Source organism: Octopus bimaculoides, chromosome 16 (assembly GCF_001194135.2).
Source record: "Octopus bimaculoides isolate UCB-OBI-ISO-001 chromosome 16, ASM119413v2, whole genome shotgun sequence".
NCBI lineage: Eukaryota > Metazoa > Mollusca > Cephalopoda > Octopoda > Octopodidae > Octopus > Octopus bimaculoides.
Genome location: NC_068996.1, coordinates 44,323,995 through 44,336,297, shown reverse-complemented (window position 1 = coordinate 44,336,297; position 12,303 = coordinate 44,323,995). Strand labels below are relative to the sequence as shown.

General features: G+C 35.9%; 1 protein-coding gene across 2 annotated transcripts in view; it reads right to left on the bottom strand.

The window, feature by feature from the left end:
• Nucleotides 1–12,303, bottom strand: part of LOC106882433 (uncharacterized) — a 200,540-nt gene that overhangs the window by 53,442 nt on the left and 134,795 nt on the right. The window contains exons 6-7 of one of the 2 annotated variants that reach the window (XM_052973727.1): nt 11,384–11,830; nt 4,180–4,200 (exon numbers count right to left, since the gene is read on the bottom strand). In XM_052973727.1, the coding sequence (XP_052829687.1) occupies nt 4,180–4,200; nt 11,384–11,830 (468 nt within the window). The remainder of the gene's footprint in view (nt 1–4,179; nt 4,201–11,383; nt 11,831–12,303) is intronic. The other variant, XM_052973728.1, reaches the window with a different exon arrangement.

The window sequence follows — 12,303 nt, the reverse complement described above, 5'->3', positions numbered from 1 at the left end:
GGGGGGGGGGGGCAGAATCACCTCAATCGACATTTGACGTCCACATTTCCATGCTTGCATGAGAAGGAATGTAAGTGGGCTGGTTACACTCCTGGCATAGGCCATGGATTATGGTCTCACTTGGTTTGCCGGGTCTTCTCAAGCACAGCATATTTCCAAAGGTCTCAGTCACTAGCCATTGCCTCAGTGAGGCCTAATGTTCGAAGGTCATGCTTCACCACCTCATCCCAGGTCTTCCTGGGTCTACCTCTTCCACAAGGTCTCTCAACTGCTCGGGTGTGGCACTTTTTCACACAGCTATCCTCATCCATTCACGTCACATGACCATACCAACACAATCGTCTCTCTTGCACACCACATCTGAAGCTTCTGAGGTCCAACTTTTCTCTCAAGGTATTTACACTCTGTCGAGTATGCACACTGACATTGAGAACAGTGCATACCATCAAAGTGATACTGAGGTAAAATATACAAAGCCCAGTATACCCATCATGACTACCCGTCTGATAAGGGTACACCAGGCACATGCATTACAACTACATGTGGGTGACATGGTGACCTTATATCAAGATAAACAATACATGACCTTGCAGGTGGAGCCCAGTTAGAATTTTCTTTAGGTCAAGTAGCCCATCCCCTTCAAAAGGTCCCTGAATAACAATTGTTTAAGGATGTTGAATGAAACACCCATGTTTCCAGAGGTGAATTATTGAAACCCCAAAGAATTCCTCGCAATACATGGCTATGATGCTCCCCCACTACTTCTGCTCAGTGATCAAAGATGCACATATCATCAGCCACTAAGGGACATGCTCAACTGGTTAAGGTCAAACAACGGACAAGCAAATCTGAGCAGAATATTTGCTGTAGCCCATCTTTTATCGCAAGACAAAACAATTATTATTATTATTATTATTAGGGCAGTGAGCAGGCAGAATCATTAGCACACCAGGCAAAATGCTTAGTGGCACTTTGTCTTTACATTCTGAGTTCAAATTCCACCAAAGTCAACTTTGCCTTTCATGCCTGTTTTGCTTTGGGATCAATTTAATTGTTTTAGCCCCTTCCCCAAAATTGCTGGCCTTGTGCCAAAATTACTATTATTATTTTGCTTAGGTATAGTGATACTAATAACCAGGTGTAAAACTCAATATACATATGCTTCAGAAAAAAAAGTGTTAGTCAAGTACAGAGCGTAATATGAAATTGAATAAATGACTATGAAACAAGAAATTATATAATGAACTTCCATTAGCTTACAGCTGTTTCTGCTATAAGAAGCAATGCACTAATAGTTGAGTGCTTGTGTATCACCTTATAGCTTCAGCAGAGCCTCAAAAATGAAGTGCTCATATTTATATATAGTGTATCTAGGACTATAGATATCATGTAGAAGGGAAACTTCACTGATATTTCTAGTAGATCAAGTGACTATATAAAGGTAACTGTAGTGGTTTGGGGGAGATAAAGCTCAGTTTATTGCAACCTCTACTGCTGATAAAAATACAGTCGTGCATTAGTCCCGGAATTCAATGGGTCAAGTAAACTTTTTGATCAAAGTTTGTAACTAACCCCACCATCACCACCACCACCAACAACAACAATGAGGACACTGTCTCATCCCTACAACCCTCATGCCAGATACAGTGATTCTAAAATGTTCTTATAGTTTTAAAATGGTAGATTAGGCTGCTAGGGTAATTATAAGAGTCTCCAATCAACTCCTGGATATTTATGTTACCGATGTATAAAATTAGTGGTGATAAAGGTTGTTGTGTGATGAATATTATTGTGATAATTGTCGTGATAGCAATAGGAAGGTTGGCGCTGTTTATTCCCACCACCACCACACTCTCCAGCCGACTGTTGGTTCCGATCCACAAGACCAACGATAAAAGTAGCTGTTTCAGTCAAAGAGCAGCGAATACTTCTTTCAGACATGGCATATCAAAGATTACATTTTCCAAAATATCCCTCCTTGTTTTACGCCTGCAGGGTGTGATATTAGGGAAATAGAAATTTGACTGTTGTTTCTTGCCTGGTGAGTGTCCACTTGTAAGTTCTCTCAATGCTTCGGTATGTTTGTAAGTAAAACGATGATTCTCTGTATATTTATAAATTATAGAAACTCAAACCGTTCAAAGGGAAATAACAAAAACAGGGGAGGTAACAACGTTATATTTAAGTTTTTTTGTTTTTTTTTAATTCTCGCTTCTAAATTTGCTGGGTTTACAAATTTTAAACTTCATACATAGAGAAACGATAAAATTTTGCACATGAAAATGAAGAAAAATAAATGAAGACATCGTTTTGTAAAATAGATTTTAAAAGTAAACGACTAGGCGTTACTTAATGACGAATGTTAACATTCTTACTTAGTATGTAAGCAAGCATGTTAGCATTCAATTGCAGGAGACAAACGGACAGACAATAAAGATAGACGAATAAATATCGTATGGAAGGATGAGGTGAGATGTCTGAATGACATAGCTACATGAGTAATAAATTCAATTGACGCCATTATTAATCTTGGATGAAAGAGACGCTCTCCTTCTTGAATGAACTCTTCTGCCTTGTTTCACCCTTTGGATTGTGGTCAGGCTAACACATTACTTTGAAGGGTAAAACGAATGAACCCTTATTTATTCATTTATTTATTTTTTTTATTACTGATTCTATCGATGTCCTTTGCTGAACTACAAAGTTAACACCAGTTATCAAGTAGTGGTGGGTGACAAATAAATGTGCATGCACGCGTGCACAGACATATATATGGGCTTCTTTCAGTTTCCATTCACAAGGCCTTGATCAGACCAGGGCTATAACAGAAGACACTAGTCCAAGGTGCCATGCAATGGGACTGAACCTAGAACCATATGGTTAGGAAGCACACGTCTTACTTACACAGCCAAGCCTGTGCCTATAATTAATAAACATTTAAAAAAGAAGAAAAAAAGAGACAGATAGTCAATTGTGCTCTTCTATGCCAGACAGTGCTCAACAAAATTTTCCACATAGTGCCACACCATATTGAAAGCTCTGTACTTAGATATTCCAAAAGCCAAAAGACTACATTTAATCATTATAAGTTTAACAACAATTTAAGTAAGTTCTGGGAGAGAAAGGGCAGCATTTATTCCATAGCAGGTGCAAAGATGTAATCTTCAGCATTGATGGTTAACAATAATTAAAACTGTGACAAAAAAATAAATATTTGTACACATTATATTCTATGAGTAAATTGTATTATAGTAAAATGCCTTTTCATGACCAAAGTGTTTGTTTTCAGTTTGCCTACATGCATGTGCGTGTACATACACACTCACAAACATACATACACAAAAAATTGTTTGCAAAGCTGAAGAGAACTAAAAGCACTTACATTTACACAAAAAACAAAAATGGTATTTTCAACTTGTCTGTATCAATTTGTCTTATTAAAGTTATTTTTTTTGAATAATTTTTAATTAAAAAAAACAATTTTTTTCTAACACACACAAACATACATGCATGCATATACACATGCAGGCAGATAACACATACACTGGGGATAAGAAGCGATCAAGCCAGAAGATAATAACCAAGACAAGTAGTCAGACATTGTGAGACCAGTGAAATTCAGGCCAGCATGGAAAAGACAGATATATCAAAGATGATTGTACAAATATGAGGGGACGCTGAAAAGATTCTGGTTTGGGGTAAATAAAAATACAGAAGGATCAGTTAATTATGATTTTATTCAACATATTCCCCTCTCAGATTCACACATTGATTACAACGGTCCTTCAAGTTTTCCTAAACATAAAAGAACTCAGAAGGTTGGGCCTCCAATCAGGCATTTCACGACACCCTTAATGCCAGGAACTTTTCAGCACCCCCTCGGATGTACATATATATGACAATGAAATGAAGAGGAGTATACATATGTATACACATACATAAATTTAAAGACAGAACCAGCGTACATAGACACAAAAGCACATTCATCATATTTTAACTACGAAAATATGAGAATGAAAGAAAGAAAAAAAAGAACTTCAGTACATGCACATAGAACACACTTCAAACCGAAGAAGAAATAATAATGATAATAATAATAAGTGACACAAAACTGAAAGCGATTCATGCAAACTAAGTTGATAGACACATGGTGAAAATAAACATAGAATTACAACTTACCACTTGGATCAACGTAAGCATCTAATTGAAAAAAGGCCATATAAGTTTAATTATCTTATTTCACTTTCAATATTGTAGACTATTATATGATATTATATTATATATAATTTATGACACAATTTAACTGTGTGTGTGTGTGTATGATACCTTATCTATATAAGCTACATTATTTTAAAGTTTTTAAGCAGTTCTTTATAGATTAAATCAATAGTGGAAAGTGGAAACAAAAGGATGAATTGCAAAAAAAATTGTCATTTATTTCGAAAATTATTTATAACAGCTTAGCCCTCTTTATTTCATTTAATTAGCCACTAGGGCTGTATACAGAGGTGCAAGAAGCTTAGGCCCTCTTGTGACATCCAAGCCTATTGATTGGCCCCCAAGCTGAAAGGACTTTGAGGCAGATCCATTGGCCTGATGGAAGAAATGTTGCGAATGGTTGGTTTTGAAGTGTAATAGCCAATCAGAGATCGTCTTTCAGTAGATGTATCTCAATACAAAAAAAAAAAAAAATTTAGAGTCTTTTTGGCTACACAAACCAAAACACCATGTGTCTCAAAAGGGTTAAAATAAACCCTAGAATTAGCATTTAGCATCCTGTTGAAAAATTTTAAAGTCAATAACCCAATTCTATAATGATTCTGTTACAGAATAAAAATGATTGATATAAGAAAGGCTTAGAGTTGTCTCCCTTACATTTAAGAACTCTCAATTTCTTTAGAATGAATGTAAATAAAGTTAGTATGATTCTTGTGATATCATGCATTTCAGGACTGTCTCACTGATGTAGTCAGGTGTGGTATTGTGTCATATAAGAAGCTAAGCAATAAAAATGATCAGGAATTCTTGCTTTCCTGCTTCACCAATATGCAAATGACTTAATTTTATTAACAGAGCCTCAATGGTTTAGTTGGATTTACCATTTTATAAGTGTATATCTTTTGTATATACATGTACATAGGAAGGAGTGTGGCTTAGTGGATAGGGCATTCGGCTCATGATCGTAAGGTCGTGAGTTCAATTCTCAGCAACGCGTTGTACCCTTGAGCAAGACACTTTATTTCACGATGCTCCAGTCCAATCAGCTGGCAAAAATGAGTAGTATCTGTATTTCAAAAGGGTCGGCCTTATCACACTGTGTCATGCTGAATCTCCTTGAGAGCTATGCTAAGGGTACATGTGTCTGCGGAGTGCTCAGCCACTTTCATGTTAATTTCATGAGCAGGCTATTCTGTTGATCGTATCAGCTGGGACCCTCATCGTTGTAACCGATGGAGCGCTCCATGCATGTACATATGTATGTATATTTATATATGTTTATATGCACATACATGTGTGTGATTGTGTGTAAAAGTGTTTCATGCTTATATATACCAAGATGTGTGTGTGTGTATATATATATATATATATACTTTTGTGTGTGTGTGTCCCAAATGTGACTAAGAATGCCGAGATACTTACATTGCTAAAAATAGGAGTAAAATACTCTTTGCGCTGTAGGAAGAGTGCAAATGCATAAACATATGCTGATAGAGGAAGAAACTAACCCATGACCAAATCGAGAATCTGACTAAACATCTAGTTTCACGTATTTCTATACGTTTCATCAGTGAGAGCCACCCAATCAGCTGGTGTCAGCTAAATTTGCCAGTCAGCATATATGTATTTACCATAGAAATCAATGGATGATTTAGTGGAATGCTAAAGCATATAGAAAAAATTAATATAAACAGCCAGGCACGATATATTACCATAAAGGTAACATTCAATCATCACTAAATGTGACTAAGGGTCAGATATGGACTATATAGACACACGCATGGCTATATGGTTAAGAAGTTTGCTTCCTAATTATGAGGCTTCTAAGGTGGCACTTTGGGCAAGCATTTCCTGCTATAGCCCTAGGTCATCTGAAGTGGATTTGGTAAATGGAAACTGGAAAAAAACCCATCATGTACGTATATATGTATGAATGCATGTGTGTATAGGTACCATATATATATATATATATATATATATATATATATTTAAGTGGAAAATGGAGAAACAAACACAAGAAGAAGCAAGTCAATTGGGCTAGTTAGCCATTGATTTAATTATGTGGAGATTATATAAGTAATCTCCAGGAGTGCCTTCAGATTTAACTATCCCCTGGTTGCTTAGATACTTCAGACAACCCCTGAAATATTGAAGCAATCCTATCATATACCTATATGTATATAGTCAACCATAGAGCCATGCTTGTGTCGATATAGTCCATATCTGACCTTTAGTCACATTTAGTGATAAATGAATTTTACCTTTATATTTGATGTAATGTTCACATTGCTTAATTAAATGGAGTCACATGAAACGATCGTACTGCATTAACTTTGGATATCTTTGTTGCTTATTCTGACTTTAATCACCTTATTTTGGAATTGTTTGGATAATACCATACTTAATTCTGGTGCCTAAACTTAAGTACCATATTCACCTGAATCTAAATTTTATATGTATATACATATTCAGAAGCCACTCTGAATGAAATGGTAAATTTTAAAAAGCACCAAAAATAATTTTTTACTGCTAGTTGCTGTTAACTCTTCAAGGTACCAAAGTGTTTAATTTTGTTATTATCCTCATCATCATTATTATTATTATTATTATTATAACTGAAATTATTTGTGCACATTTAAATTAGTTTCCTTTCATTATTTAAATTGTAATTTTGATATTTTATTTAAAATATTGCTGCAAAACTTTGATTTATCATCTGACATTTTCAGTTTAAAGTAAACCGCAAAATGGAATCCATACATGCCACGTATATCTCCATTGAATTACACTGACCAAAACAACATTTTTCACAAGTAATATAAACGTTGCCTCTCTCATACAATTAGAAATTGATCTCAAGCAATTTAGGTACAATTATGTTGTGAGAGTTACATAAAAAAGAACGGGCCTGATGTATTTGATAATATTTTATACTCCATCAGTTAAAAGGAACCTTATCAGTTTTTACTGGAATTATTTTGAAATTGTTAGTCGTTAGTAAATAATGAAAGCATAAAAACTCACTAGTCACAATGAATTTATTCATTACTAACACACACGTTTTTTTGTTTGGGTTTCTTTTTTATATTACATGAGTTAAATAAAATAGAGTAGGGTGAATTCAATAATGAAAGCTTTAGTAGTATAACATGGTTTCATTTTCTGAAAAATTTCAAATGCTGTTGTCTCAAATTTTCGTAAATGGAACGGTAATTTCTGATGCAAACATAATGCAATTACAAATGCAAGCAAATTACATTTATAATTATATTTATTATGTACACAGTCATCATTTGAATTGGAAGCATGTAACGAAGTATAACAGTATTCATTCTTGTTCTACATTCTCACCCATCTCCCAATTTTCATTCTTGCTTTTCTTTATTCTCCACCCCCATACTGGTGGGTTTTTTGGTTTTTTTTTTTTTTTTTTTTTTTCAATTACTCAACCTTGTGCACTTTTCCAGGTGAAAGAGGAGGAGATAAAGACCAACAAAGAAAAAAAAAGAAAGGAAACTGTGTGAAAGGCAACCAGCCTCTGTATTAATAATTAACAAAGAGAAAAGAAGTAATATATAAGATCAAACAAAACAAACAAACAGAAATATGGATAAAGCTATCTAAAGAGGGAAGGGTCTAAAGATTAATTACAGAATTAGAGAACTCTTTTATTTTATTCTTTTATTTGTTTCAATCATTCAGTGGCCATGTTGGAGTAATGCCTAGGAGGATTTTAGTCAAGCAGATCGATACCAAGGCTATTTTTTTAAGTGTGGTACTTACTCTATTGGTCTCTTTTGCTGAACCACTGCATTAAGAGGACATAAACAAACAAACACTGGTTGTCTCGTTTGTGAAGCATCATTTGAGCGTAGCTGATGCCAGTGCCGCCTGACTAGCACCTGTACCAGTATCACATAAAAAGCACCATTTGAGTGTGGTTGATGCCAGTGCTCCCTGAATAGCTCCTGTGCCAGTGGCATGTAAAAAGCACCCACTACACTCTTGGAGTGGTGGGCATTAGGAAAGGCATCCAGCTGTAGAAACCTTGCCAAATTAGATTGGAGCCTGGTGCAGCCTCTAGGTTTGCCAATCCTCAGTCAAACCATCTAACCCATGCCAGCATGGAAAGCAGACGTTAAACAATGATATATATATATATGTATATCATCATCATCATCGTTTAACGTCCGCTATCCATGCTAGCATGGGTTACACGATTTGACTGAGGACTGGCAAGCCAGAAGGCTGCACCAAGCTCCAATCTGATCAGGCAGAGTTTCTACAGCTGGATGCCCTTCCTAACACCAACCACTCCGAGAGTGTAGTGGGTGCTTTTACATGCCACCAGCACAAGGGCCAGTCACACGATACTGGCAACGGCCATGCTCAAAATGGTGTTTTTTACATGCCACCTGCACGGGAGCCAGTCCAGCGGCACTGGCAACGACCTCGCTCAAATGATTTTCTAATGTGCCACCAGCACAAGTGCTAGAAGACGACGCTGGTAACAATGGAATTTATATATATATATATATATATATATATATATTGATCAATGAAATTCCAACTTAATCTGATTTTCATGTTTTATTATTTGCAATTTTACAATATTCCAATAAACTAGTACTTTCATGTGTTATGCAATCATCAGGTTTATGCAGTGGCAGCCATGTTCCACAATTGACAACAGTCACTACATAAACCTGATGATTGCATAATACATAAAAGTACTAGTTTATTTCAATATTGTAAAAATTGTAAATAACAAAGCGTGAAAATCAGACCAAGTTGGAATTTCATTGATTAATATATTCTTCTATATATAATCATACAAACTCGGATATATAATATATATATATATATATATATAACAAGCTTCCACCCAGTTTCTGTCTACCAATTTACTCACAAGCCATTAGTTACCCTGGAGCTATAGTAGAAGGCACTAGTTCAAGGCATCACACAGTTGAACAGCCCCTGAAATCACGTGGCTGCAAAGTGAACTATTTAATCACATAACCATACTTGCACCTACAATAAAGGGTAAAAAGCCCCTTTGATTATAAATGACCATGGGATTGCACCTAGAAAGTTCCCCTCTGAGGCACAAGTCCAGGCGAGGTTGTTTATGGAAGACCAGCAGTCGCCCATGCATACCGGCTTCCCCTCTCCATGCCACCGATGTTATCCAAGGGAAAGGCAAAGGCTGATACAGTTTGGCACCAATAATGTTGCAACTTTTTCTACAACTGAGTGAATTGGAGCAATGTGAAATAAAGTGTCTTGCTCAAAAACACAACACAGAGCCCGAGGTCACTACCTCATGACTGTGAGCTCAATGCTCTAATCACTGAGCCATGTACCCTCACTCACCTAAAATACAAGATACATATATGCTGAGCTGATATGTGGTAGACGAAATTTACTGAGGCAGATATTCTATGGCCTGATATTCTTCCTGCCACCAACTTTTATGTCTTAATTCCACTTTTTCTCACACATCAAAACTATTAAAGCCAATGAAACTCTGAATTTCACTCCTGTTAATAAAATCAATACACACACACACACACACACACATACACACATGCATACATGGGCTTCCTCACAATCTCCATCTACTGTTCCACTCACAAGGCATTGGTCAACTCAAAGTTATAGTAAAAAACATTTGCCCAAAGATGCCATGCATGGTTGTGAAGCAAACTTCATAACCATACAACCAAACACATACATACATACATACACACATACATACACACACACACACACACACACACACACACACACACACACACACACACACACACACACAGCAATAATGCTAACAAAATGGATGAAGATAACATTAATGTGCCTGGCAACACAACATCAACCAATCGTCTCTTCTTGAAACCAGCAATTATATTGATTCTAACTAGAATGGTTGATTTAACAGATAATTCTACAAGCATTAAAAAATAGCTGAGTGAAATGACATTCGATAATCAGCTGAATGACTCAGTTTGACCCACACGTTCAGTGTAACCCCCAATATTGCACAACTCCTTGCAAGCTGATGCCTATATGTTTTACAAACCCTGTCCTAAAGGTCGTTAATCATAGGGGCCATAGTACTGCAATTGAGTAGTTACATATTTTGGCAGAATATCTCTTCTTCTATTTTTTTTTTTTGTTCTTTTATTGTCAATATCATCATTATTTAACATCCATTTTCCATGGTCCAGCCTTGACACATTGTTTTCACACCGATTCATCATCATTATTGTCGTCGTTATCGTCATTGTTGTTGTCATCATCTTCATCATCATCTTCGTTGTCATCATAAAAGTCATCAACATTGTTGTCATCATTGTCATCATCATCATCATCATCATTGTCATCATCATAATTATCATTGTCATTGTTATCATCAGCATCGTCTTTGTCATCATCATCATCATCATCATCATTGTCATCATCATTTTCATTGTCATCATTTTCATCGTCATCATTTTCATCGTCATCATTATCATCATCATTATCATCATCATCATTATAATCATCGTCACCATTATCATCATTATCATCGTCGCTGTTGTCATCATTGTCATCATCATCGTCATTGTCATTGCCATTATTATCGTCACTGTCATCATTATCGTCATCATCATCATTTAATGACTGTTTTCCATGCCGTCATTGGTTGGATGGTTTGGCAGGGTCCAGCAAGCTACAGGGCTGCGTTGAGTTTCATTATCAGTCTTAGAACAACTTCTATGGCCAGATGCCCTTCCTAATACTAACTACTTTACTGTGTGGGTTGGCTGTTGCTTAAAGTGACACCAGCACTAGTGAGGTTGCCAAGCGATTTGCAAGACCGAAAGGAAAAAGAAAAAAGAGAGAAGAAGAAAAAAAAGAAAAAGGAGAGGCTGAAAAACCTACATGACTAAGAGGGGCAGAGAGTATTTGAGCAGAGAAGGAGATAGCTTTATGCTAGAAGATTAAAGACTAAAGTATAATAAGAGGGACAAGCAGAGGTGCCTTGCTATGGAGGAGACGCATGGCTTAGAGAAACAAACAAAGAAACATTCAAAGAGAAGGTAAAACAGGAAATTATATATATAAAAAAAAAATACAAACAGAAAACAAAAACAAATACAAATAATCAACAATAACTCACCGAGCAGTTCCACAAACTCCCATCTTCCCTTCGAAGCTTTTCCAGTAGAGACAGCAAGACAATTTATATTGAACTGCTTATTTGGTGGGACATGCCAATGAAGGAATCTTCCTTGGCCGTGTTTCTTGCCTCGACCCACCTCAATGTGATGGTTTAACCAGCTCACCCAGAAGTATCGAAACTCTTTGTTGCTCAAGACGTTCATGGTCATTGATTCAGCTCGGATCGAACCCAATGAGCCCTCTCTAATCAGTGAACGTTTGTTGTTCTCACCGATAACGATTTCATGAGTTTTGCTTTGCAGCTCACTGTACATGGCTGAGAGCGCAATGTGTGCATCGCCGGCTGCTTTCAATTGGAATGTCAGGAAGGATTTATTGTTAACAGGAACTTCAGGAACAAGTTGATAGTTGTATGAGTCGGGAGTGATAACTGTTATAAAACTTTCTGTAATAAAATAATTGAAAATGATAAAATGCTATTTAAAAAGGAGAAACGTACATATAAATTTATTGAGTCTATGACAAAAATATATATATATATATATACACACACACAAGTGGGTGCTGAAAAGTTCCTGGCTTTACAGGTATCACGAAAGGCCTAGTTTGAGACCCAACCTTCCAAGTTCTTTTACAGGGCTTAGAGAAACTGAAGGACCACTGCAATAGGTGTGTAAATATGAGGGAGGAATATGTTGAATAAAATCATAATTAACTGATCCTCTAGTATTTTCTTTTACCTAAAGCCAGGAACTTTTTGGCACCCTCTTGGGTGTGTGTATATATATACATATATATATATACATATATATATATACATATATATATATATACATATATACATATATATATATACATATATATATATACATATATACATATATATATATACATATATATATATATACATATATATAT